This window comes from Aspergillus aculeatinus (assembly GCF_003184765.1).
Source record: "Aspergillus aculeatinus CBS 121060 unplaced genomic scaffold BO66scaffold_4, whole genome shotgun sequence".
Classification (NCBI taxonomy): Eukaryota; Fungi; Ascomycota; class Eurotiomycetes; order Eurotiales; family Aspergillaceae; genus Aspergillus; species Aspergillus aculeatinus.
The window spans coordinates 870,271-895,879 of record NW_020291473.1 but is presented as its reverse complement, the minus strand read 5'-3'; the positions used below and the strand labels follow the sequence as shown (position 1 = coordinate 895,879).

The window sequence follows — 25,609 nt, the reverse complement described above, 5'->3', positions numbered from 1 at the left end:
ATTAAGATAGTTGTTCTTTCAGCATGCGGGACAGAGTAGACTAGACGAAGCTTACTGAGGGCGGCGGCTACATCTGTAGTTGAAAAGATGTATGACCAAATAATTTTATGACTGAGTTCTGAGATGAGGGTTCAGTGGCAATATTATCAGCAGAAGTCCTGTTTTTACTCCATAGTTGCCATAAGTAGACGGGGTCACTTGCCTGATCTATCTTCCCAGGTGTAGTAGTGACCACGATCAGGAACTAAGAAACGCTGTTATCGTAAATCCGGTCTAGGGTGCTTATCCGATAATGCAATGTCAGCAATTCTGCCTCCTCTAAATCCGCCTACAGGCGCTTGGGAGCCGACTCGGTGGACAACAGCCGACAGCCACAACGAACCCCAGTAATGTCGCGGAGCTAGATGGCCATCTCCTATCTCCTCTACTCGCGATCTGCTTCCAGTATTTGTAATCAGAGTGGGCGCCTATCGAGTTCGTATGATATGACCAACAGTGGATCATAGGTGGGGGGAGTATAGTTCGTCATTTGAGGGGTAGAAGTGCACCCCCAGGTATTAAAAGGGCGAGGAAACTACCCCTCGAGATATTCCAAATAAATCGAAAATACCTCCAAACTCTACTCATTTTCAATTTTCAACAACCAACACTACTCAATATGCCTAAAGTCCTTCTTACTGGTAAGAAAGACCCGGCTGATAGTGCTTGCCGTGGAGAAGACTGACGATCTGTCTCAGGAGGTAGTGGCTTCATTGCTGCTCACATCGTCGACAATCTCTTAGAGCGTGGGTGAGTGCAAAGGATATAAGTTGGGGCTGGGGCCTATTCAGTTTTCTCAATGCTGACCGAGGCCCCAAAACTGCAGATTTGATACAGTCGTTACGGTGCGGTCCGATGAAAAAGGCCAGAAAATCCTTAATGCGCATCCAAACACACCAAAGGAGAAGCTCTCCTATACTATTGTTCAGGATGTTGCGGCAGATGGCGCATTTGACGAAGTATGGTCGATCTTGTTTCTCTACTTGTACCACGGCTAAAGCATTCTTAAATTTAGGCTGTCAAATCCGATCCGCCGTTCGACTATGTTCTGCACACCGCATCGCCATTTCACTTTAACATCTCGGACCCTGTGAAGGATTTCTTGGAGCCAGCCGTAAAGGGTACTACTGGCATATTGAAAGCAATCAAAGCCCATGCTCCATCTATTAAGCGGGTGGTGGTTACATCATCCTTCGCCGCAATCGTCAATCCTAAAGCACATGCGAAGGTGTACAGTGAGGAGAATTGGAACCCTGTAACGTGGGAGGAGGCTATGGATCCTGCTCAAACATACAGAGCAAGCAAGGTGAGATGCACCCGTCTGTCATGTAAAATCCTAATCCACGGCAGCTGTCTTACTGACCGTTTTGCGTACAGACATTTGCTGAAAAGGCCGCTTGGGAATTCGTCGAGAAGGAAAAGCCGAACTTCGACATTGCAACCATCAACCCGCCTCTGGTTTTCGGTCCTGTTGTTCCCTACCTGAATTCTCTGGACGCCATCAATACTTCTAACCAAAGACTTGCAAACCTGGTCCAAGGGAAATTCAAAGATGGCCTTCCTCCTACGGGTACGTTCTTGTGGGTCGATGTCCATGACGTTGCATTAGCCCATGTTAGGGCTATCGAGGTTCCTGAAGCCGGTGGGCAAAGGTTTTTCACCACTTCTGGCTACTTTACCAACAAAGAGCTTGTGGAAGTGATACGAGAGTCGTTTCCTGAGATCGCAGACAAGCTACCCTCAACGAATGCGCCTAGCGACTTGCCTGATGATGTGTATGGCTACGACAACAAGAAGTCAATTGAGATTCTAGGTATTCAGTATCGGCAACTGAGGGAAACAGTTGTTGACACTGTCAAGTCAATTCTCAGCGTTTCTGCGTGATCATATATGATGATGCGCTACGTACCATCCATTTGAAAGAGCAAGTCAGTGTTAACTACATATTGAAGACCTTATAACCTGAGTACTTCACTTCAAGAAAGGATCTGAAGCGCTCTGCATTGGAAATCATGACTGAAGCCTACTTCAAATGCAGAAACCGTGATTGTGATAGTCTCATAACTTTCTGCCTGAAGAAACTGTTATAATATACCTTTGATATAGCTCACTTGGCTCTATAGCAGCCCTTCACTGTTTGCGTCGAGAAAATGCAACTCATTGTCCTGCCCTAGCTTACAGACGCCGAGACCTTCGCATTGCATCAGATTAGTATGTGCAGATGTCTGAGATGTAGATCTTCTGAGAGGCCTGAATCTTTGAAGATAGCTGAATGTCCGTGATAACTTAACATCACCCAGTCAAAAATAGTTCCTTAAAATGGGTTTTACACTTTCGGTGTAGCGAACATTCCACAAGCTGAAGCACCTCACAGATTCAAAAAATACTTGTACCTCATCTCCAAGCACCAACTTCAAAGAGAGACCTGCTGTTAACTTTCTACCACATACAATCTTTGCAAATCAGAATCAGATGTGATGTCGGTCTAGGTACAGTGTTTTCTATAGCGATATTCAGAGTACCGCCAACATAATAATCGAGTGAAATATTCAGACAGGCCCTGGTGCCGTAGGTGGTACCGCACGATCGTGTTCGCCTGGCTCACATGAACCAAAGGGTTTTTCATTTTGTGGCTTGATATCACAGTCAACAGACTTTACTAAGTGAGCGGTGATCAGGTGCATGATGTGTTGTTGTGGGCTGCCGTAACCCACGGCTTGGCGCGGCTGTAGAGGATTAATCAACTTTTCTCCAGCTTCCTCCGGACAGTGACCACCCGCACAACTCCCCAACTTCAAGTCCGGCGCCATGGTGCGAGTCAGGCTATCCCCGACAGCAAACTTGCTGCGGAATTCTCGCCTGTTTGCACTTCCGCAGGCTTTGACTCCGCCTCAAGAACAGCCAACTTCGAGAACGGTCACTGAGTCCGATTCCGCAACCCTTCCTCACCCTATCCGAGCGGCCATTGTCACACCAGCATCTTCTCTTCTGAAGGGTGACTGGGGTTTGAAGAGACCCTTGCCGGCAAAGACAACGTCTGCTAGATCCTCACGGCCTGTGGTTCGACTCAATGCCCTCGACACCTTCGAACATACTACGGATTTCGAATCAGCGGCGGATCATACGGTGACCTTGGAGAAGTTTCAAGAACTCCATTTGCCGATGTCCCTCCCTGAGAAAATCAGCTACTCCAGCAGCCAACCTCCTCGGCACTCGAGTCCTTTCGAAACCCGTTTGGACAACACCGAAACAAGCGCGGGCCTGGACGACCCCGCCGCCAAAAAGTTCCGGCATTCTGGACCATACCTCGCCAGTCAGACAGAGGCGGAGTTCCAGGCCTACTTGAAGACTGTGCGCAGGAACAAGCCGAAGATTATGGAGAAGTTACGCGAGTTTTTCATCGCAAAGCGAACCACCGAGCGAAGAAAGCAGGCACAGGACAGCGGGAATTTTGAGGAAATCGATACACCCTTCGAATTTGTGGAGGAAGAATTTCAGGCCTATGTCAAGTCGCTGCGTACGGATCCAATCTCTTTAGGTGCAGCGATCTTTCAAATTCTGGATCTCCCACCACCTCCTGCGATACCTTCCGACATGATTTCACAAATGGCTAGACAGACGTATCTCCACCCCCCTGCCCCCAAACTGTCTTCCGATGAGTATGTTGCGTCCGGACCTCCGAAGACGCATCCCTCCGCAGGACTGTCCTACACCAGATCTCACGCCTTGCTTTACAACCATCCCAGATTCGGACCTCAGACTTATCAACGTCCTGTTGAGGCACGTGTCTTGCGCCCCAAGGGCAGGTTCAAGAACAAGGGAGGAAAAGCGGTCGGCGGTGTTGCTGGTATCGTTGTGGAAGATATCAACGCCATGGCCTTTAATGAGCATGAGGGGCCAGCTGGCATTGATCAGTTTGACGCCGCCATCCCTGGTGGTGCCAAGTACTGGGTCAACCCTGTTCGGGCTTCCGTCAATTCACACGGTCGCATCGATTTGGCTAGTTATCGCGCTACTGTTAATACTAGAGCACCTTACGGCATCACAGAGTACCAGAAGCCGAAACCAAAACATGTGTCCCGTGTCATCTCCCAAAGTGGCCAGCGGCAGGTGCCGAGGTTGGATAGAGCTCGCCCCCTGCCTGGCACATTTTCGGCGTCGGAAGACCTGGGCTCGCCAGCGGATAATCCGGAGAGTCTCGCACGGGATCTCATGAAGAGCTTGACCTAAGTATGAGCGAGACGTATCCGATTTCGTGATCTTATTTCTATCTTGATGGTGCAGCTTATTTCTGCAGCTAGTGAGAAAGCTGTACGGTCTGTACGATTATGTGGTTTTGTTTTTTGGTCAATGTAGAGCTACTCCTGTTCTTTTTCTCTTTTGCTGTTGTATAAGCACATTGCGGTCCATACATATCAAATGGTAGCAGATTCAAACCTTTCTCAAGCTCTAGAACGCCCGCCTGGTCCCCAATTTATCCGTAATCGCTGCGTTAGCTACCAATGAGAAGGTTTGGTATAAGTCGGTGCTCATGATATACAGGTACTAGGTATTTTCTTACGTACAGTTAATACAGGTGGTAGTAGTAACGGAGTCAACACTTAACTAGTTAGTCAGCTATAAATGCAGGTAGGCATTGGTTGAAAGCAGATATCACGTGCAGATAGTTAGGGCTGACTCTCAGGGCGATTGCCGGCACGTGATCCGCACACGGCTAAGCGAGGACGGGTGTCTTTGAGGAGCGGGAGACATAAGGAATCGTAGTCGGATTTTCGAACATCCATCCAGCCAGCAACAAACCGCCAAAATGGGTCGCGTCCGTACCAAGGTGAGCAGAGACACCACGGAAATCGCGTGTTTGCCGCCACGACTCTGACGATTTCGCCGTATAGACAGTCAAGCGTTCCGCTAAGGTCATCATCGAGCGTTACTACCCCAAGTTGACGCTCGACTTCGAGACCAACAAGCGCATTTGCGATGAGATCGCCATCATTGCCTCCAAGCGTCTCCGCAACAAGGTTAGTAGAATTCTGCGCGCGCGCGCGCGCCGAAAGACGCTAGAAATCAAGAGTGGATCACTGATTTTTGATTCGAATTTAGATTGCTGGTTACACCACCCACCTTATGAAGCGTATCCAGCGTGGCCCTGTCCGCGGTATCTCCTTCAAGCTTCAGGAGGAGGAGCGTGAGCGCAAGGATCAGTACGTTCCTGAGGTCTCCGCTCTGGATGTCTCCCAGACCGAGTCCGGCCAGCTCGATGTTGACGCCGACACCAAGGATCTCCTCAAGAGCCTGGGTGTAAGTTTTCTCCCAAGATTTAAAGAAGAGGGAAATCGAAGGAAGCTAATATGTCTCGCGTTTCTAGTTCGACAACCTCAAGGTCAACGTCGTCAACGTCACCCAGCAGCAGGTCCAGGAGCGCCCCCGTCGCTACCGGTAAATCTGTGCGCCCTCGAGCGGAAAATGAAAAAGTTTTACGATTGTCTTGGGTCGATCCATGGCGTTTTCATGCTTGTTCTGGCAGGCTTCCAGCTACCATTGTAGTCTAGAAACAGACTCATGAGGAATGAACATGACTTTCGTCAAACAAGGTGTCGCCGATTCTCCAGACGGGGATGACGCTTGATTGCCAATTCGCTTCCCGTTCACCAGCTGGTCTCTACGGCCGCTTGCTGCGTAGGAATTCCACATTTCATCGCCTATCAGACAGCCACGTCTTGTGGCCCTCTATGATCGATGCTTATTGCCGATCTTCAGAGTTGCTATATCGTTTTAGATCTTGTAGATTGCTATAGTATCTGGGTATCATTCCTGGAATACAACGCCCCTCGTAATGCCAATGGCTCCATTCAATCATTACTGCCATTTCTGCCCTCGCCGAGTCAATGATCGCGAGGCACATATCCTTCGATAGAGCCTCCTTTCTCGTCTCCCGGGCGCATCTGCGGTGCCATCACCGGGCCAGCAGCGCGACTGTTCTCCTGCACATTGACGTCCACGCGACCCGTGTACAGTGCTGGGTGAGCATCGCCACGCTCAAGGGCAAGCTCCTGCGAACGTGCGTCATCACGAACCGACAGCTTGGCCATGTGATCGAACACGGCGCTAGAGCTTGCTCCCTCGTGCACATGCAAGTCACCTAGCTGACCAGTAACCTCGTTGACGCTGGGCGCGCTCCGCATCTTGCCCTTTCCTTGCTGCTGTGTTCTGGCCCGTTCCTCTTCGAGCAGTAGGATATGGGCGCCGTGGGCATCGTCCGCTCTTCGTTCCCACACCGGTTGCTCGGCGAGCTGCACTCGGATGAACATCGCCCTTTCTGCGCACGCATCGGAGCACCACATCTCCAGCTTTTCCTTCGGGACGATGTTCATCTCGCGCCCGCGCCCGCCTGGGCCGCTGCCCTTCGCGCCCCACGTGATGCGGAAGGCGCCTCGGGAGTCCTCCTTGCGATGCTCATGGGGACAAAGAGTATACCCGCATAGTCCTTCGATGTTTCTTTCCAGGATGAGATTGTCGTAATCGGCGGGTTGGAAGGGTGTCAATGCAGACTTGAAGGCCCGAGCATCGTCGGGGGACGGGGAGCTAGGATCTGCGGACGGTGAGGTGGGGAACTGGACGAGGTCGAGAATGCGATCGAGAATGAGAGCCTCTGCGTCCTTTTGAGCTTGGATCTGGCGCGCATGGTGCAGCGCAATCGCCATATGACGGGGATCAGTGCCGGGTCTGGCTGATAATGGTCCTTGCTCTTGTCGTGACATGCCCGCTTTGGGTGGCGATTGACGCGCGGTAGCAGGGGTTGAGCGGGTTAACGAAGCGGAAGCTGCGTGAGCGGATGGGAGTGAGGTTTTGAGTACTTGTCGACCCGAGGACATAATTACGAGGAGATTATATATACAACCGGAGGAAGAAAAAACGGGAAGGAATAAAACAGAAGTGAGACTAGATATGAGGCGTAGGTAGTGAGTCGGATGGAAAGGGAAGGCAAGACGTATCGGCAGCCTGAAAAGGGTCGGAGTGAGAGATGAACAAGGTTCAATTTTGGTCGGGTGGGCAGGAGGCAAAAACCCCGGATTGAAAGGGAAGCTAAGCGCACTCTGGTAACAACACCCACATGGATGACGATGAGGTTTGTTAGTGCTCCGTACTCATACTTATGACCTGCTAACTGCTACAGAATCACCTATTGGCGGCCAATTGCGACTGTAATCAGGAGATCAGGAGAAGAATGACAGCATGTGCACCTGGTAGTCACCCAATTTAGGTGCCCGTCTGCTTGTGAGGTTCCCAACTTGTGAAATGTGTTGATTGTTTGATTGGAAGATTGGCAATGGAATTGGTGGATGACCGGTTCAGCCTCTGCTCAATCTTATTAGCCGCCGATCGCCCCCGTGGTGGAGCTGCTTGTGAGAGCGGGCGAGCAAGAGAGAGTGAGAGTGAGAGTGAGAGAACTTCAGAGAAGTGAAAGAGGACTAAGGAGGGTCTTTCTGTAACGAGTCTAACGACTTTGTAACTACAGTTTAGTCTACTTCTCGTAACTAACTGTACTTGCCTTACATTTCCTTACATCCTCGCTGTTCATTCCTTCCTCTTCCTCTCCCTCTCCTCCCCCCCTCCCCCCGAACCCCCCCCCGCTCATCATTCCCTACCTTCCGCCTAGGCCTAATTCTCAATTCCTCCCTCTATAGTCCCTCTCTTCCTACCTTCCCTTTTGTGAATAATCTATCATCTCGTGGACAGTGTGTCCTCCTGACTGCAGTAAGTTTCTCACTAGCTTGGATCCCACCAGCTGTCCTTCTGGCGGTGTGTGAGCGAGCGTGTCCGATCCCACCCCCTCCATCCGCCATGCTCTGACGTACGTCAGTCCACCAGGCTGACATATTCTTATTGTTATTTTCCTTGTCCTCAAAGCAGACCACCTCGCAGTGAAGCACATCTCGCATATGTTTTGCTGCATAAAGCCGTACATAATTTAGTGCTTCTGCCTGCAGATATCCCACCTGTCACTTCGATTCAATCCATTCCTCCGATCCCAAGTCATCCATTTCACCTCCGTGACGGGAACCACCAACTTGCCAAATGTCCAGTCCGCCATTCACGGTCAGAGCGGTCTTCGAGTATTCTTCGGACCACGATGACGACCTTAAATTCGCTATCGGACAGATCATAACCGTCACAGCTGAGGAAGATGCAGAGTGGTACTTTGGTGAGTATGCGGACGACTCCGGGCGCAAAGTAGAGGGCATTTTCCCCAAGAATTTCGTCGAAAGATATGAGCCCCCTGCACCCCCGCGACCGACTCGTCCCAGCAGACCCAGAAAGGAAGCAGAGCCGGTTCCGCCACCCCCGGAGCCCGCTGCTGCACCTGCAATCCCTGCTCCAGAGAGTTCCTACCATCCCGAGCCCGAACCAGAGCCCGAGCTTGAATCTGAGCCCGAGCCTGAGCCTGAGCCCGAGGTTGAAAAGACACCGGCGGCCGTACCTCAGCCACCTAGCTCTCCCCCTCCAGCTCTGGCATCGCCGGCAAGTGAGGTCCCTCCGTTTAAGCCGGTAGCAGCTCCCATTCCCCAACCTTCGACGAGGGATGCTGGTGAACCCGTCCCTAAACCTGTATCCAAGCCTCCGCCTCCCGCTGTCGCCGAGAAGCCTACCGGGTCGTCTTTCAAGGATCGTATTGCAGCGTTCAACAAGCCTGCTGCGCCGCCAGTTGCGCCTTTCAAGCCAGGCGGCCTCTCTCAGAGCCCCAACACGTTTATCCGGAAACCGTTTGTTGCACCGCCACCTAGTAAGAACGCCTATGTACCTCCACCTAGAGAGCCTCCCCCGCAGAAGGTATATCGCAGAGAAGAAGATCCTGATGTTCAAGAACGAGTCACGAGAGAACTTCCTACGCGAGAGCCTCCTGTGTCTGAGGCCCGTCCCCTGTCAAGTGATGGTCCTGAAGAAGGCGCGGAGGATCAGCCCAAGCCAACAAGTCTCAAGGAACGTATCGCGCTTCTCCAGAAACAACAGATGGAACAGGCTCAACGTCATGCCGAAGCTGCGCAAAAGAAGGAAAAGGCGAAGCGGCCTCCGAAGAAGCGTCTCGAATCCCACGAAGACACTCTTCCTACACAAGATCTTTCAGCCGAAGGAGCCGAAGCAAACGATGCGGCACGAGAACCTGCCCATGAAGCAGTGGGACCAGCTGTGCCGCAGCATGCAATGCCACCCCCACCTGCGCAGGAGCTCGCCAGTGACACCAATGATGCGGATGATTCTGCTGCTGCCGACACGGAGGATGCGGAAGAAACTTCCACGAGCAAGGAAGACTCCGACGAGCGGGCCCGTGCAGAGGCTAGACGTCAAGCACAGGCTCAGGATGCGCATGCAAAGGCAGAACGTACAGATGAACCGCAGTCAGATGAGGATAACGAAGAAGCCGAGGAACCAGTCCAGGCAGACGAGGACGAGGACGAAGAGGAGGAAATTGACCCTGAGGTCAAGCGGAAGATGGAACTCCGAGAGAGAATGGCAAAGATGAGTGGTGGTATGGGTATGATGGGTTTCTTCGGACCCCCTGGTGGGATGCCTATCCCTGGTGCGGCTCGCAAACCTAAGGCGCCTGCGACTGTGGAGGCGGAGAGAGCCATTGATGATGAGAGCTCCCGTCCCGCCGCAGCCCCTCCCGTCCCTATCATGGCCTTGCCTGGAATGAATGCAGGAAAGCCTCCTGTTTATCCTAATGTCCAGAAAGAGGAAGAACAGGAAGAACAGGACGAGTCTCCCGCAAGTCCGATAACTGAGCAGCATGCTGCACACGAGGTTCCTGATGTAGAGGAAGTTGTCCATGAAGAACCTCCTCAACGGCGCATGTCTGCCGATAGACCATTTACACCACAAGGTACGGAAGATGCTTTTTAATATCCCTGGGCTATTGCTGAAACCATTCGCAGAGCGCGCAGTTCCTCCCCCTCCCCCACTCAATACGCGCCCGGTACCACCTCCAGTTCCTCATGAACAGCCTTTGTCCCCTCCGCCGATTCCAGGATGTAAGTTTGCTCAAACTAGTGCTAGGTGTTAATTTGTCCTAATTTGGAGAAACTAGCTCAATCTCTGCCCCCACCCAAGGGCGCTGCACCTGCCGATCCAGGAGACGAATCTGATGACGAATTGTCCCTGCATCCGAACGCTACGCCGGCCACTGCAGCAGCAGAGCAACCAGCACCTCCGCTCCCCGACCATCTCGACTCTCGCCGAGCATCGACCTACGATACAACATCTCCCTTGTCACCTACACTCCCTGCAGACAAGAGAATGAGCCGCCCTCCTCCCCCAGTACCAGTCAATCCCCCAGTCCCATCTCAGAGCAGACCCATCCCTCCCCCTCCTCCAGTCAATATGCGGCGAAGGTCTACAACCGACAGTCGGACAAGCATGGCTTCGCAGCCCCGCCAAGCTGGCGAGGGTACCGAAGGCGAAATAACTGAATATGATGGCGACTACGACACGGACATCGCATCTGGTGCTAAGTTCAAGGATGCTCTGAAGTCACACGGCCGCGATTCTAGCCTCGACGAAGGTGTCATGACCGACGAACACTCGCTTCGATCTCCTGGAAGCCCGCCCCAGACTCGTCTTCCGCCTCCCCCTCCACTATCTGCCCCACGCGCAGTGCCCCCTCCCCCGCCGATCCAGCCTCCAAAGAGTTCCGGCAGAGACTCTATACAGTCGCCTAGAGGACCTCCACCTCCTCCACCGCAAAGAGAGCCTTCATATGGCGGTGATGATGATGAGTATGATCCTTACCGTTATACTGCCCCCCAGCATGGCGTGCCTGTTTCGAGAGCACCACCACCGCCACCAGTTCCCAGCGGCCCGGTGGAAGCTCCACCTATGCCTCCTCGGTCCGCTGAAGATGAGTCCGATGATCTCTATGAAGCTTCACCTGTTCAGCCTTATGGCGAGACGTCCATTTCGCCGCCTCGCGAAAAGCGCGCCTCAATGGCTCCCCCGCCCCCTAGTCTACCTCCGCCTACACCTCGTAGCAACCGTGCATCGCTGGACATTCCAAGAGCTCAGCCCAGTGTTCGGAGATCTATGGATGTTTCCCGTCCATCTATCGATTTAGGCTTTATTGCCACGGACGTTGACTTGGCAGAGAATACTCTTTGGTGGACGCAACCCAATACCCCGCCCCCTGTTTTCCAGAATCGCAAGGATGTTCTTCTCGAATTCGAGGAGTCAAATTCCTCCAAGCGGGGCGGTAAGTCTACTGTGACCAAGGATGTTTATATCTTATTCATCGACTACTCCCAAACTGTGATCACTGTGAACTTCGATGCTCGCAATCCCAGTGATGCGGCCCTCGAACAGCGTCACGAGGCGCCTCCTCATCAGCCGCGTCAAGATCAACTCGAGACTGCCCACAACCAGATTGGCACGCGCATTGCGAATGCAGTCAATGGAATCCAGAACACTACTGTCGCGGATGGTACCCCACATGGCCTGGTGCAGCATCTACTCAGTCCTCTGTCTGATGTCCTGCTTCCTGTTGGCACGCGCGCCTACGGTGCTCTTGTCTACTCTAACCTAGCCAATGCTTCGGTTCAGCAAAATGATGAGATCCGCGCAGGAGATGTTGTGACTTTCCGGAACGCACGGTTCCAGGGCCATCGTGGCACCATGCATCAAAAGTACAGCTCCGAGGTTGGCAAGCCCGATCACGTGGGCATTGTCGTTGACTGGGACGGCACGAAGAAGAAGATCCGCGCCTGGGAGCAGGGCAGAGAAAGCAAGAAGGTCAAAATGGAGAGCTTCAAGCTGAATGACTTGCGGAGTGGAGAATGTAAGGTATGGCGTGTGATGCCTCGGAGTTATGTTGGCTGGGATAAATAAGGAAACGCGTTGAAGACTAATGGAGAGATCTGCTGGTATGTGTACTGCGCACAAGCTTGCCAGGAGGTCTGAGCATAGGCGTGGTGTTGTTCTATGATCTGCTTCCATATATTACCTACCTTTCTTGTTGTACCTATCTATCCATTGAATGTCGTTCAGTGTAACTGCCAATGCACTGCGATGACAGTTGTTTTAGTTTTGCTGTCGGCATACTCCATTACATCAACAACTGCTGAATCTTTGATGATCTTTTCCTCCTAGTGTTAGTCTAAATTCTTGTGTGTCACAACACTGTACGATGTATGTTCTGTACAGTACAGCAGCTGCACCATTCATGCAGTGGCCAGAGGCACTCCGTAGATAGTCCGTCGACAAGTTGGGCAGAAAGTGCCTTCTTGCAAGTTGCGGCTGGTCCTCAGGCATACACCTTGCAGTCCGCTCCGGCCACCGCCCCCGGGCCCCAACCTGACTCGCGACTCGACCTCGGTCGGACCGGACCCATCCTTCCTGATTAGGAAGAACAACCCACCCTGGCATCGTCACAACCGCCGGAGCTTCATCCTTCTTCCATCCATCTTTTCTCCTCACAACAATCTGCCAACCAAACAACCCACCACTACTACCAGACCCCTATCCCATCTTCATCTAATCCGCAACCGCAAAGATGGGTGGTGATCTCAACCTAAAGAAGTACGTCCTCTCTCCCGACCTTCCCTTCCAGATCCTCCTTGCCCTTATCATCAAGCCTGTCCCCTCCCCTCCCCCGCCCCAGCCGGTCCAACCAACTAACTCACCCATCTCAATAGATCATGGCACCCCTCCCTCCTCCGCAACCAGGAGCGCGTCTGGGCGGAAGAGAAACGCGCCCTCGAGGAGCGCAAACGCATCGACCAGCTGCGGCGCGAGCGGGACGAAGAGCGCCAGATCCAGGAACTCCAGCGGCTGCAGGAGGACTCGGGCGCCCCGCGCCAGATCCAGCGCGTCGACTGGATGTACCAGGAGCCGTCGAGCGCCACGGGCCACTACTCCGAGGAGATGGAAGGGTACCTGTTGGGCAAGCGGCGGTTCGATCAGATTCTGCTGAAGAACGATGAGAGTCAGGCGCTGAAGAAGGGGGCCGCCGGGGTGGGCGGGGTCGCGGTCGCGGGTGCGGGGGACGGTGGTGCCGCGGGCGCGGGTGCAGGGACGAATCCCCGGGACACGATGGCGAAGGTTCTGGCGGATCCGTTGTTGGAGATTCGGAAGAGGGAGCAGGCGGCTTTGGAGAGTGCGATCAAGGAGGGGGTGAGGAGGGGGTCCCAAACGGTGGGAGGTGCGGGGGCGAGTGCTGGGGCGGGGCATAGGGAAAGGGAGAGGAGGCAGCGGCGGGAGGGGAGTAGGGACAGGGAGAGGGAGAGGGATCATCGGGGTAGTAGGAGGAGTAGGAGGTATAGCGATGAGGGGGATAGGAGGTCGCACCGGGAGAGGGAGAGGGAGAGGTCACCCAGAGCTGCTGCGGGGGATCGCTCGGAGAGAAGACGGAGGGATGAGAGGGGCGACCGGAGTTATCATCATCGCCGAGAGGATCGGGATCGGAGGGAGGACAGGGATCGCAGAGATCGCGACTACGACAGAAGAGACCCGGACCGCGATCGCGGCGACAGAGACGGCAGCGAGAGAGAGTACTCCAGCAGGCATCACCGTGACCGAGAGGACCGTTACGACCGCTCTTCTCGTCGGGATGCGCCCCGTGATCGATCGCCGTCACCCCGACCTGATCGCCATCGCTCAGACAGACGCCGTTCTGATGACCGGGGAGATGGTGCTCGTCAGGATGTCCGTGACCGCGATCGACGAGAGAGATCCGATCGCTTCTCTGACAGAAGGGACTACAGAGGACCGAGGGACTCGTACAATCGTGACAGGAACCTGCAGGATGGCAAAAACAACAACAACAACACGGAGCAGAGAGCCAAGGATTTGGAGCAAGAACGTCAGCGCAAACTGGCAGAGATGCTTTCCAACGCAGACGAGATGGAGGAAACCCGTCGTCAGCGTATTGCAGAGGTTACCGCTGCGGAACAGAAGCAGCTCGAGGAGGACGAGAAGCATCGCTCTGAAAAAGGCCGTTTTGTGTCGGGTCTTCATCGCCAACTCCAGGAAGACAATCTGGATGACCGCCTCAAACGTAGTCGTGGTGGACTTGCTCGGTTGGATGATGATGAGTGAGCATTCTTGGTAGGTGCAGCGTTCTACTACTACTATGGTTTTTATCCAATGGTCCCTGACGTCTTTGATGCATTGCAATCGATGGTTGGTGCAATAACGACAATTTTGCAAACTAGTGTCCATACACCTCAATTCTGCTAGAGGCAGGCAGATTGGGTAGGAAGTGTGTATGATATACAATAAGAATTGTAAACCATGATTCCAGCCCCCCCCCCAACTTCTTTACATTTTGTGTGTAGTTAAAATGATACATATAATAGAAATGTTGAATAATAAGAGGTATCACAAGTCCCTGCCTGCGATCAAAAAGCTGGCATCGCTCAAAGGATGAATGCAAGAAGGGGAAAGCCCAATGAAGTAAGTATGAAGAACGGACGCAGCGGAATGAGCAGGAATACTACGTAGAGGATATTACAGCAGCAACAGCTCTCCCGTCGCCGCACCACCAGCCAACTGGGGTTGATAGACCTGCTGCTGGTTCTGGTTGACCACATACTGGGTCTGCGACGCGCCACCGCCCCCGGCACCGCCGTCGCCGCGACCGCCCAGATCGAGCGCGGCCATCTGCTGGCTGCCGACGCTGTTGAAATAGTTGTCCGCGGCGCTGACGGCGGCGTTCATGTCACCCGCCGCCGCGCCGGTCATCGGGAAGCCCGTCGGGTTGGCGGCCGTCGCGGCCGTGGGACTACTGGCCGCGGCCTGTGCCGCCGCAGCGGGAAACTGCCAGCTGGCGGCGCTGGTGGCTTCCTCTTGCGGCTTCTGCAGGGCGGGGCTGTACTGCAATCGTCTGGTCCGCGCATTGCGGAAGACCTGCTGGACGGGCTTCAGATATACCGTGGCCAGCGTGCCGACATTCAAGCACAGCTCCTCTAGCGTCTTCGGGTCGAGTTTCTCGCTCTCCGCGCTGATCGGCGGTTTCTCGCCCATGACGACTTGTTTGGCGGCCGCGGGGTCGGTGGAGAGGAGCCGCCAGTACATGTACCCTCGGTCGCGGAGGTCGGGGTCGTCCGTCTCCTCCGTGCACCACTTCAGCACTTGAGGGACCAGCTGCTGGCCCTTGGTTGGGCGTTGGATGAAGAACTTCACCGTTGCGGTCAGGAGGGCCAGTTGAACCTCGATGGTTTCGTCGTGGAAGGTGGCGAGGTAGTCCTGAAGAAGGCCGTCGGAGTTCTCGATGCGGTCCGCGTATTGTCCGATTATCCAGATGATGGCGGCCTTGGCCTCTGGCTCATCGAGCTCGTCGATGTTCTGGATGACGTTACTGATGATGTTCTCGTATTGGTTGGGGTATTTGCGGAAGATGTTTCGGATGACCACGGTCGCTTCCTGGACGATGTAGGGAATCTTTGCGTTGACCAGGTCAAGGAGGGTGTCGATACACTGCCGTGCGGCCGACTCGATCTTGATCGCCAATTTGCCAATCGCGCGCACTGCCTTGCGCACGAAATGGACATCGATCTCTGTGGCATACCTAACCATTGTTAGCTGTGCGATCGTCAGGACATCAAAAGGCAAACTTACTCCCTGAGCTCCGCGAGCACCACAGAGATGTTTTCTTTCGTAGTCAGCATGAATATTAATTCCAGCTTCGTTACTTTGACATAGATCGGATCGTTGTAGTTGCAGAAGAAGACGCGGATATCGTTCCGTAGGACTTCCGGCCTCTTCTGTAGGATTAAGATGGCATTGCGTAAAGCCAAATACTGGACTTCTGGGGGCTTGGAGAGAAGGGTGACTAAGGGCGGTGACAACTTCTTCGCTAACGAGGTAACATGTCTCTCGTCGGCGATATAGTTCATGAGGTAAAGGATGACCCGGATCGAAGTCAGAACGACGGCAGAGTTGGAATGCGACAGGCGAGGAGCAATACGCTCTGCCAGCAAGAGCGCTTCAGCGGAATCTTGAGGAACATAGGACATCAAGGCTTCGAGAATGTATGATTGCCCCCACCTATGGGTCTTATTAGCAAAAGACTGGTTTCATCGGGTACAGGAGTAAGTACTCAGAGCAGTCTGGTAGGATCGAAACCAGCTTCGACGCGCTGGCGTAGTCAATGGTGAGAGAGATCGATTCACTCCGTCCCCAAATATCTACCAAGGAGGCAAGGACGCTGGATACCACCGTCGGGTTCTCGTCCTTAAGCATGCTGTTCAACCGGTCGATCAGGTCGGAGCTTTCAACCATCTTCTTATCGTGCTCGTAGAGCTTCGCGACGCAAAAGGCGGCCGTTTTCCGGACGTAGGGATCCATATCCTGCATCAATCGCTTGACCGGTGCGACTGTGGCTTCAACAAACTCGCGAACGTGGACATATGAGATCGTTCGTAAAGCCAGAGCACGCACGAGCGGGTTGGAATCTTCCATATCCTATGCGCTCGTTAGGAACTCCATCGAAGTGCATCCAGGTGGGGGAAGAAAGAGGGGCATCATCCATACATCGACCAGAATCGGCAACGCCTTGAGCGCAATATCCGGCTTCGCCCTGGAGTAGTTGACCAGAAACAGGAAGCACCTGTATCGTTAAAGACAAGTCAGCGCCGAACAATTGTATCCGCAATCGGTTTTCGCCCTCTCGACATACATCTTCTTGATTTCCAGACTGGGCAGGTTCATGCAACCGATCACATCCGGGAACAAGGCTACCATGTCATTGTTGCTCATCGTCATGTTTGCGACAATCTTCTTGAGGGCGATCTTCTTGGCCGAATGGTTCTTATCCTTTTTCCCACCGCTGTTGAGCTCCTGGCGCAGTTCGGCGACTTTGCCCTGTTTAGATTGAGAGAATGGTAAGCCATATTGCGGACTATAGGGGACCACACTGAGAAACATGGGATCACAGGGAGTCTTCTTTAGAACGAGCGAGACTCGAGTGTGTGAGGTGGATAGGATTTCATGGATGACCGAAAAGAGGTTGCCCCAAGGGTGCGAGGAGGAAGGAATAGGACAGTGCTCGGTTCGTATGGAAGAGAGCTACCGTCGAGTGTGATTTGACGGATTGAGGAGGGGGAAGATGCGGAAGAATGATAGGAAGTCACCAGGCCAAGGCCTCAAAGCGACCGACGAAACGGAAGAGCAGTGCATGCGCAAGTACATACCCTTGCGAACAACTTCGCATCTCCCCCGCTAGAACTCATTGCGTCGGAGGGTTATAGGTGACGAATCGGGCGAGGTTCGGTGGCTTGGTACTTTTCAAAACAGGGCTGGCGCAGGGTTTGCAGGTGAAGGTGATGGTGTTTCAAAATCGCATGTGCATGTATAGCGACGTTGGTTCGTGTCGGTATGCTAGCTTCGAGGGGGAGGAGATCTTTAGCTGGCCGCAGCTTCCATGACCTTTCGAGAAGGGAGAGGGGTGTGCAGGTGGGTGCTAAAGGAAGGAGTCAGCGTCGCACGGAGGAATGAGCGCGGAAGCGGATTGGAGTCCAACCTAGGTTCAATGGGAAATAATCACTGTCTCCCCCAGTTCGATCTGACAGTCGCGAGAGAAATCCAAAGTCGAGATTAACAAGGTCAAAAGGGGAACGAGCCTCGATCAGGGTCTGGGTTGGATTGAGAATCAGGAGTGGATCGGGAGCCGCCAACTCCGCCCGCCGCTTGTGGAGAAATTCCCAGTCCGGATGGAGGAGGACGACGGGGGTTGTCATCATCATCATCATCAATCAACATTCTTCCAGCTTGCCTTCTCCGCACCGTTGCCCATCAACAACCCCTCCATTACGCTACGCTTGCTTGTGCTCAGCTCCCTCCTCGTTATCTCATATTTGAGTCCAACAAAAAAACTTGGATGGCTGCGCAACCTCTCAACCCGCCTCCACCCCCAGAATGGGTGGTCAGGCTAAACACCCCGATGCCGCGCCCAAGCAAAGAGGCCGCCAAAATCCCCGATCCTCCAGGCTATTCGAAGAAGATGGGCGGTAAAAATGTATGTTCTGTCATGAATACTCCCTACTCCCCCTTCTCCCCCCCCCCACCTCCGAGGCCACCGAACTAACCCTTATAATTGTGTCCGCAGCTTGCGCAACAGTCATCGACCACCGCCGCGCCGACCAAGCCCGAGGAGACCGATACCCTGAAGTTGAAGAAGGCCTGGGAGATTGCCCTGGCTCCCTCCAAGCAAATCCCCATGAACGCGATTATGATGTACATGTCTGGCAACAGTCTCCAAATCTTCAGCATCATGATGGTCTTCATGCTCTTCAAGGGCCCGATCCAAGGCCTCATCAATACCAACACCGTCTTCGCCAAGTTCGAAACCGAAGGCACACGGGGCAAGCTTCTGGGCGTCAAGGCCATCTATGTCGTAATGCAGCTAGTCTTACTTTGCTTGGGTATCTGGAAGGTCAACGCGATGGGTCTCCTGCCGTAAGTGGGCTCTCTTCTCGCGCGGCTGCTGGGCTGGACGGATGGCTAACATTCTATCTTTTTCACAGGACTACGAGATCAGATTGGTTAGCGTGGGAGTCAGAGCGTCAATCGTTGGAGCCGGCTTATTTTGCATTTGGATGAATCTCCAGGGTTTATGTTCTATATTAGGTACAGAATGTTGGCGCACAGAAAGTATAAAATGGCCCGAGGGTTGATATGAAACAAGTCTTTCGTGCAAAATAACCGGAATCCTTCATTAATTAGGCTCGTACTAGTTGCACGTGTGTAGCAGTTGCCATACTTTTAAAAGTGTACAGTACAGATGGCCACACTACTAGGTAGGGCCGCTCGAACTCCCAGAATAAGCGGAGCTTCAAGGACAAGGACCATTGAAAGACTATAATCAGGTGTGGGCTGGCCAATCTTGGTCAATCCTGCAGCCTGATTAGTCTGGGTACGATCCGCTTATATATGCCCAGTGTAATGATAAAGGAGCTGATTACGGGCCTTTTTAGTAAGTACTGCTGTAACAGGCCGGACTTGGGCGTTGTTTAGTAAAGACAACCGACAAATTTATATGGTTGATAGTAGGTTATTTCCGCTACTATACGTAATAAGTATTTCATAGGAAATCTATTCCTACATAGCAGGCTTAAGAACTGCCCACTTCGTACTGCCCCAAATACTTTCTCTTTGCCATGTATTAGAGGAACCGCGAAAGCGATCTCTTGCCTCGGATGATTTGATATGAACAGAATATACATACATGTGGAGCCAAGGACACCTACTGAAAGATTAGACCCTTCGGTGAAGCTCCAATCTATATTTGTCAATATGACTGGTGGTATATTTGGATTATATGTTTGTCATCGTCCCAGAAGCCTTGCTAAAAGTTGATGTTGACCCGGGAATCTCATAGGTCACGGTCGATTGCATGGATAAGAGGATGGAAGGATTTGGTCGTTGGGAGGTTTTCTTTCCAAAATCACAGATATACAAGTTGTATGTTCACTTACGGGCGTCCAAAGCCTGCTGACAGGCCTTTAGAAAGACCTGACAAAACTCCCAAACATCGATGTACGAGTTGTACATAGGCGCAGGCGCCACTCGAATGACGTCTGGCTTCCGTTCATCAATCACAACACCGTGCTCTTCCAGAACCTCGAGAACGCCGTCGAGAAGACCCGGTGCCAAGCGCAGACTGAGTTGAGCACCCCGCTCTGCTGGATTCGAGGGTGTGATTATATTGAACGGTCTCTCTGGAAGCGACTCGGACGGAAACTCCAGAAGGAGTTGTTCCAAATATGCCGTTATCTGCAGGGACTTCTCCCGGATCTGCGCCATTGAAGTCCGGTTGAAAAGTTCGAGGGAGGCCGCAAGCGCACTTATGTCCAGAACCGACGGGTTCGAGAGCTGGTAGCCTGCGGCACCTGTCTGAGGAACGAAGTCTGCGGGGGTGTGAAGTTAGAGCTTGAGGCTTGAGATATCTTGGGATACCATATCATACTATTTTCCATCAGGAACCGCGTCTGCTTGTCTCCTCCCCACCAACCTGACAAGCGCGGGCGGAAGGGTTGCTCTGCAGTGCCAATCTTATCTCTGTCTACTTTGCCGTGCTTCTCGTGGACAAAAAGGGCCGCCATACAGCCAGGACCGCTGTTAAGGTACTTGTAGGTACACCATGCAGCAAAGTCCACGTTCCAGTCATGCAATCGCAAGTCCACGTTGCCGGCCGCATGGGCGCAGTCCCAGCCAACCAAAATGCCCTTCGACTGGGCATACGCGGTGATTTTCTCGATGTCGAAATACTGCCCAGTGTAAAATTGGATGGCAGAGAGAAGAATTACAGCTGTACTCGAGGCATGCTCATCGATGACACGAAGAATTTGCTCGGTGGGCAAGGTGGGGAATTCGGAGTCTTGGGGCTCGATGAGAACCATGGCGTCTTCTGGGCGAAGATCGTGGTGTTTGATCTGAGACTCAACGGCGTACTGTCTCCTTGTATGTCAGTGGCTGTTCTTCCGGCCCGCCCAAGATCCGACACGTACATGATCACTTGGAAATGCTTTGCCCTCGATGATGATCTTGTATCGCTCCTTAGTAGGCTTGTAGAAGCTCGCCATCAGCAGGTGCAGGTTCGCTGTCAGCGTACCCATCACGGCAACCTCTTCAGGGTGAGCTCCAACAATCGGCGCCATCAACTTCGACCCAGCCTCGTCAACGTTGACAAAGGGTGGAAGCAGCTGATCATCATGCGATACAAAATGGCCCGTCACACCCTTGATGGCCCACGCTCGCAAATAGTGGTCAATATACTTGCGAACATTGCGGGGCTGGACTCCAAGGGAGTTCCCGCATAGATAGATGGATATTTCCTCAGCCTCCTCGTTATCTATATCAACGAATAATGCTTCTGGTTAATCCATGGTCCATGCAACAGAAAACTTGCTCGTTTGACGTACATCCATCCGGTAGAGCCAAGGTCCTCTTCTTCAGATCACTTTTCGAGGGGATGAGAAATTCCTGTCGGAAGTGACGTAGAGGATCCTGCGCATCAAGCGATTGCGCATATTCTCTTGTAAAGTCAGAAAGTGGGGGACCACCATTTGCGCGCTTTGCTTGCAGATCGGGAAGCATTGCGTTTGATCCGCTACAAGCCAGTCCTTTATCTTGTGAAGCTGGAAAAAACCAATCAGTAGCTGGTGATTATGAGGGATGTGAGAAGTCAGAACGAGTTCTATAGTCAAATTTCGACAAGGGTTAGCTCTTAGAGCACGATTGGCACCCGGCTCACGGTTCGGTTTAGTTCCCCGCGATCGGTTATCGGCCAGAAAGGCGGGCAACTGCACGGTGATTATTCTGCCGATGTCTGCCGACGGCCGATTAACCAATGACGCCACGCCGCTCACTCTGACTAACGGCAGTATCTTTGGGATGATGATATATAATCAGTCCGACACGCCTCTCTACAACCCGAGACGTCAGTGACCACGATAACGCCGCCAATCCACTAGCTCCTTGATCTTGAAGATCTTTGAAGACCATCATGTCTCGTCCGGTATTATCATCCGTCGTCCGCCGGCTATCGCGACCTCACTCATCCATCTCCGCGTTTTCGCCATCGGCCGCGCCTCCGGTGAACTTCGCCGCATCGTTTTGCGACACGGCATCCCTCCGGTCCAGCTTGCGTCCTCTTAAGAAAGCTACAAGAGGCATCGCGTCCCAGAAGCTTACTCCGCGATACTCCGTGCTCTTCCACAATGCAATCCGCCAGCGCTACCCTTTCTCCTCGTCAACGATCCGGACGAACGCGAAGATCCTACAAAACCCCCGAGTTGACGAGGATGGAAAAGAACTCACAATCAAGATATCCCCGCGGGCCGCAGAAGTAGGTTTTTATCCCTCTTCCGACATCTTCATATTTCAGTATGTTGGGTTGTGATGGAAGCTGGGTACTCATGAATCGGACGGGAGTCGGGTTATATGCACAACCCCAAGCTATGGCAGTGGCAGGAGGGAGGTCATGTGGTACCATCGCAAGAAGTACCATGACCACTCTTCGTCCAGTACATACGACCACAGGGTGTGGAAAATAGGGCTTCCCGTCCGCTCAGCCGTACTCAAGCCACACGCCGGCCGGTTAGTAGTTGGGTGGGTGACCACCAGCGAATCCCGGCTGTTGTATGTTTTTTTTTTCTTCTTTTTCGGTCTATTCTATTTTGTTATATCTTGGGGCCTGTCGCTGTGTAGCGTGGCCTAAGTCCTTTGTTCTGTCCTTGATTTCTACTTATTTGTGAGGGTATTAAACTAACGGCTTCGTATTATAGCGGCTTCGTGAGATCACAGACCCGACCTCCTCCCCGTCGGCCACGAAGGAGGAAAACCCCTACGACCACCTCCGGATCACCGTGACAAGCGGCGGCTGTCATGGGTTTCAGTATATGATGTCCCTCGAAGCAGCGTCGAAGATCGACCCCGAAGAAGATACCGTCTTCGAAGCGGAGGACGCTCCTGCCGGACCCGGCGAGGCCAAAGTCGTCATGGATGAACCTTCGTTGGAGTTGCTTCACGGAAGTACGGTGGATTACACGATGGAGCTGATTGGAAGTCAGTTCAAGATCGTCGACAACCCGAGGGCTTCGAGTAATTGCGGTTGCGGGACGAGTTTCGACGTTCTGGAGTAGGGGGGGTCGCTAAGGGTCTTGCGGATCATGGTTGTCGGGCTTTCCTGCTCCCATTTCTGAAGGCAGTCGTGCTCTGTTCTGCCCATGTATTATACTTGGGGGTTGGCGTGCATCAAACTACCACAACATAGCTATGCTTATCCGAATAGATTGTAAATAGTATACCCCCACTCCGCTTCTATTGGGATTTCAGGCGCGTAAAGGTATTCATACTTGCACAATTATGGGAGAATGGAAAGGATTAAATAACGTCATCATCTATTTCATCATGGAATCACTACAGCCTTGTGCTCTGCCAGCTGCATTCTTTTTGGGTACTGTGCAAGCAAGCAACAAACAAAAGCATGATGCACAGCCCAGACCGGACAATGTCGTCGAAACAGTAAGCAAAAACCAAAGCACAAGCATAATGGAATACGCCGCGAATTAATCAAATCCTCGAGAATTTCTTTTGTGTCGACTCCAACCCCGTAACCTGATCGGTTTCAAGGCCCCGACCCTAAGAAAAAAGCATGGACATTTGAAAGAAAACAACATGGAGGGATAATATGAAGATAGAAATAATAGGCATCATAACTTGAGTGGCGGGGTAAGGTGAGAGGATCAGTAGGCAAAAGGGGGAGGGGGTGGGGGTAGAGGTGGGAGGTTAAGCCACCAAGTCACTGTTGACCTCAATTTCGTGCATCCATAGGGTCGAGTTGCCCGGTCAATCGGCATTGGGAGTGCCGTGTTGTCCACGTGAATACCATCGACCCTTGTGGCTATGAAGACGGAGTGATCGCATCTCCGAGATCTCAAGCCTCAAGCTCTTGCGTCTAAGACGGTGATCGATGTATTGGGCTGTCGATCTAGTAGACACGAGCGAGGTTGCGAAGGTACCAATCAACAAGGCGGCGTCCAGCCTTGGTCTCACTCACGTGAATGAGGTCCTTCTCGAGAGCGTAGTCCAAGTCGTTGGCGATGGCCGGTTCACCTTCCAACAAACCACCCTCAACCCAGCGGACCTGGCGGCTACGCTGCTTGTTGATCAGCAACCAAGAGCGAAGCTTCTCAGGCTCCACCTCCAAGAAGCCGGCCAGCTTCTTCAAATCCATGGTCGTGTAAAGCTTGAGGTAGGAACGGATGGTAGGGTTGTACAGGGTGTTCTTGACCTCATCCATGAAGATGGCAGTGTGGTGATCGACCGGGTCAACGTTGAGGGCAGGGTTCTCGAAGTCAGGAGGAGTGGGGCTGATGAACTTGGGGCAGGCAGAGCGGAAGAGCTCCTCGAACAGAGGCAGGGCGTCGGGACCACCGTGCTGCAGGCGGTTGAGCTGCTCGCCGTACTTCTCACGGAGAGCCGAGTGAATGGTGTCATCCAAGCGAGTGGGGTGGAGGGCAACGCAGATAGCAATCAGAGCGTACATCTGGTCGTTCTTCTTGGCGATGGCATCGTAGCTGTTGCCGCCCTTCTGGAAGTTCTTGGTGCGGGAGACGTAAACCAGAATGTGGCTGAACATGCGGATGGCGTCGGCATAGCGGCGCATCATCATGTAAGAGAAACCGACGTAGTAGTAGGTCGTGAAGTGAGCAGCCATAACACGGGCGAACATGGCCTTCTTGTTCATCTCGATGTCATCAAGAGTCTTCAGGGCGAGGCTGAAATCACCGAGCAAGCAGTGGACACGCAGAAGTCCGATGATGGAGAAGTATCCCAGCATCTTGTACAGAGGACGAGAGCCATATTCTCCTGCGACGGCCAATGGGTCCTCACCACGCTTGATGGCAGCCAATTGCTCGTTGATTTGCGACCTTTGGATGAGGGAGTAAAGGACGTTAAGGACGGAGTAGCAGCCCCACGTGTTCGGGTTCTCACGCAAGAGTTGCGCCTCCTCCTCGTTGGAGCCGCTGCGAGCGACACGGTTGCGGTAGCGACAGAAGGACTCGAACTGGTAGATAAACTCGTCGATGACATCCCAAGCCCAGTAGTACTGTATAAACAGAAGGTTAGGTGATTTTAGTCCAGAATGCCGATGTTCACGTCGACCACACAACGACTTTCAACGAAGCCTCGACGCGCGAGACGTTCTGAGCAGGGCGGGAGAAAGAACATACCGAAGGAACCTCCAACTCAACAGGGCCGTCCGAGTTCAAGATGTAGTGGAAAAGGCTGCAGTAGTTATCGTAGCTCGCAAATTTAGTCTCCAGCGTGGCCTGGTATTCAAGCGGGGTCGCGGCGGCGGCGAGCTGTGCCTGGAGATCCTGTGCCTGCGAGCCAGCTCCAAGAGATGTGGTCCGGTCCAACTCGCTCATGCCATCATCATAGTTGACCTGCTCGCGGTAGTCGTTGACAAGGGCCTCCTCCTCAACATCGGACTCGTCGCCCAAGTTGGGGTGCTGGTTGGCGCGCTCTTCGTAGGACATGTTTGCAACAGAAAAGCGACTGTTGACGATGATAAGATTTCCGAGTGAACGGGGGGCGGAGATGGGTGGAGAGAGGGCAGGAGAGGGGGCACGTCGTCAGGCGTAGCTACTTGGCGTCGGCGTGTGGGATTTGGATTGTTTCGGCGGAGTTGAATTTTGAGGGTTTTCGCTTGGACGGATTTGTGCTTATCTTATCTGTGCATAGCTGTCCTGCTGACTCATTTATGCACCCGACAGATCAAAAAACCCCCAAAGACTTGCCGCTCGCCATAGGTTACCGTGCCTTCTACTACCTGTCTATTCTGAAAATACAGAGCCACTGCGTCGGTCACAGATTATAATCCATGTTTTCTATGGTGATGAGCATGCAAAGATTGCCTGAGCTAGGATCAGGTCACATTAGACAAGTCAGGATCCTCCACGCTTGTTGGCTCAACACGGAACTGGTGAATACATATAGTGAGGTTATCGATACCAAGTAACCTGAAGACGTGTTTATCTTTAGAGTTAGCAGGAACACCCAATAGCTCTTATAACTA

At 52.9% G+C, this 25,609-nt stretch overlaps 10 protein-coding genes across 10 annotated transcripts; 6 read left to right on the top strand and 4 right to left on the bottom strand.

Moving 5' to 3' along the window:
* The first annotated feature begins 374 nt into the window (after window positions 1–374).
* Window positions 375–2,205, top strand: BO66DRAFT_388459 (SDR family oxidoreductase). The gene is made up of 5 exons (XM_025646562.1): window positions 375–680; window positions 738–789; window positions 866–998; window positions 1,055–1,345; window positions 1,417–2,205. The coding sequence occupies exons 1-5, from the start codon at window positions 659–661 to the stop codon at window positions 1,921–1,923; spliced, it is 1,005 nt and encodes a 334-aa protein (XP_025508224.1). The 5' UTR covers window positions 375–658; the 3' UTR covers window positions 1,924–2,205.
* A 602-nt stretch (window positions 2,206–2,807) lies between these two features.
* BO66DRAFT_365905 (mitochondrial 37S ribosomal protein bS1m) lies at window positions 2,808–4,483 on the top strand. The gene has a single exon (XM_025645233.1). The coding sequence runs from the start codon at window positions 2,848–2,850 to the stop codon at window positions 4,267–4,269; it is 1,422 nt and encodes a 473-aa protein (XP_025508223.1). The 5' UTR covers window positions 2,808–2,847; the 3' UTR covers window positions 4,270–4,483.
* Window positions 4,484–4,846: 363 nt separating this feature from the next.
* BO66DRAFT_408292 (40S ribosomal protein eS17) lies at window positions 4,847–5,479 on the top strand (the record flags this gene model as incomplete). Its single annotated transcript, XM_025649108.1, has 4 exons — window positions 4,847–4,867; window positions 4,932–5,057; window positions 5,140–5,337; window positions 5,405–5,479. 4 exons carry the CDS (start codon window positions 4,847–4,849, stop codon window positions 5,477–5,479), a joined length of 420 nt encoding a protein of 139 aa, XP_025508222.1.
* A 442-nt stretch (window positions 5,480–5,921) lies between these two features.
* On the bottom strand, window positions 5,922–6,911 carry BO66DRAFT_312999 (Rtr1/RPAP2 family protein phosphatase; the record flags this gene model as incomplete). Its single annotated transcript, XM_025643372.1, has 1 exon — window positions 5,922–6,911. One exon carries the CDS (start codon window positions 6,909–6,911, stop codon window positions 5,922–5,924), a length of 990 nt encoding a protein of 329 aa, XP_025508221.1.
* A 767-nt stretch (window positions 6,912–7,678) lies between these two features.
* BO66DRAFT_425907 (SH3 domain protein) lies at window positions 7,679–12,159 on the top strand. Its single transcript, XM_025650258.1, has 3 exons — window positions 7,679–9,919; window positions 9,972–10,067; window positions 10,124–12,159. The coding sequence occupies exons 1-3, from the start codon at window positions 8,116–8,118 to the stop codon at window positions 11,911–11,913; spliced, it is 3,690 nt and encodes a 1,229-aa protein (XP_025508220.1). The 5' UTR covers window positions 7,679–8,115; the 3' UTR covers window positions 11,914–12,159.
* Window positions 12,160–12,451: 292 nt separating this feature from the next.
* On the top strand, window positions 12,452–14,330 carry cwc25 (U2-type spliceosomal complex subunit CWC25). Its single transcript, XM_025650257.1, has 2 exons — window positions 12,452–12,603; window positions 12,720–14,330. The coding sequence occupies exons 1-2, from the start codon at window positions 12,578–12,580 to the stop codon at window positions 14,119–14,121; spliced, it is 1,428 nt and encodes a 475-aa protein (XP_025508219.1). The 5' UTR covers window positions 12,452–12,577; the 3' UTR covers window positions 14,122–14,330.
* Window positions 14,331–14,532: 202 nt separating this feature from the next.
* BO66DRAFT_365893 (putative AP-2 adaptor complex subunit beta) lies at window positions 14,533–17,203 on the bottom strand (the record flags this gene model as incomplete). The annotated part of the gene is made up of 5 exons (XM_025645232.1): window positions 16,703–17,203; window positions 16,558–16,633; window positions 16,124–16,488; window positions 15,643–16,071; window positions 14,533–15,592 (listed from the first exon to the last, which is right to left on the bottom strand). Exons 1-5 carry the CDS (start codon window positions 16,948–16,950, stop codon window positions 14,533–14,535), a joined length of 2,178 nt encoding a protein of 725 aa, XP_025508218.1. The 5' UTR covers window positions 16,951–17,203.
* A 560-nt stretch (window positions 17,204–17,763) lies between these two features.
* BO66DRAFT_468223 (ER membrane protein complex subunit 4) lies at window positions 17,764–18,780 on the top strand. The gene is made up of 3 exons (XM_025652634.1): window positions 17,764–18,040; window positions 18,131–18,480; window positions 18,549–18,780. The coding sequence occupies exons 1-3, from the start codon at window positions 17,903–17,905 to the stop codon at window positions 18,622–18,624; spliced, it is 564 nt and encodes a 187-aa protein (XP_025508217.1). The 5' UTR covers window positions 17,764–17,902; the 3' UTR covers window positions 18,625–18,780.
* A 547-nt stretch (window positions 18,781–19,327) lies between these two features.
* bna5-1 (kynureninase) lies at window positions 19,328–21,254 on the bottom strand. The gene is made up of 4 exons (XM_025649691.1): window positions 20,946–21,254; window positions 20,532–20,875; window positions 19,991–20,474; window positions 19,328–19,931 (listed from the first exon to the last, which is right to left on the bottom strand). The coding sequence occupies exons 1-4, from the start codon at window positions 21,118–21,120 to the stop codon at window positions 19,492–19,494; spliced, it is 1,443 nt and encodes a 480-aa protein (XP_025508216.1). The 5' UTR covers window positions 21,121–21,254; the 3' UTR covers window positions 19,328–19,491.
* A 2,261-nt stretch (window positions 21,255–23,515) lies between these two features.
* BO66DRAFT_313570 (putative eukaryotic translation initiation factor 3 subunit EifCl) lies at window positions 23,516–25,070 on the bottom strand (the record flags this gene model as incomplete). The annotated part of the gene is made up of 2 exons (XM_025643392.1): window positions 23,516–24,637; window positions 24,762–25,070. The coding sequence occupies 2 exons, from the start codon at window positions 25,068–25,070 to the stop codon at window positions 23,516–23,518; spliced, it is 1,431 nt and encodes a 476-aa protein (XP_025508215.1).
* Between the last annotated feature and the right edge of the window lie 539 nt (window positions 25,071–25,609).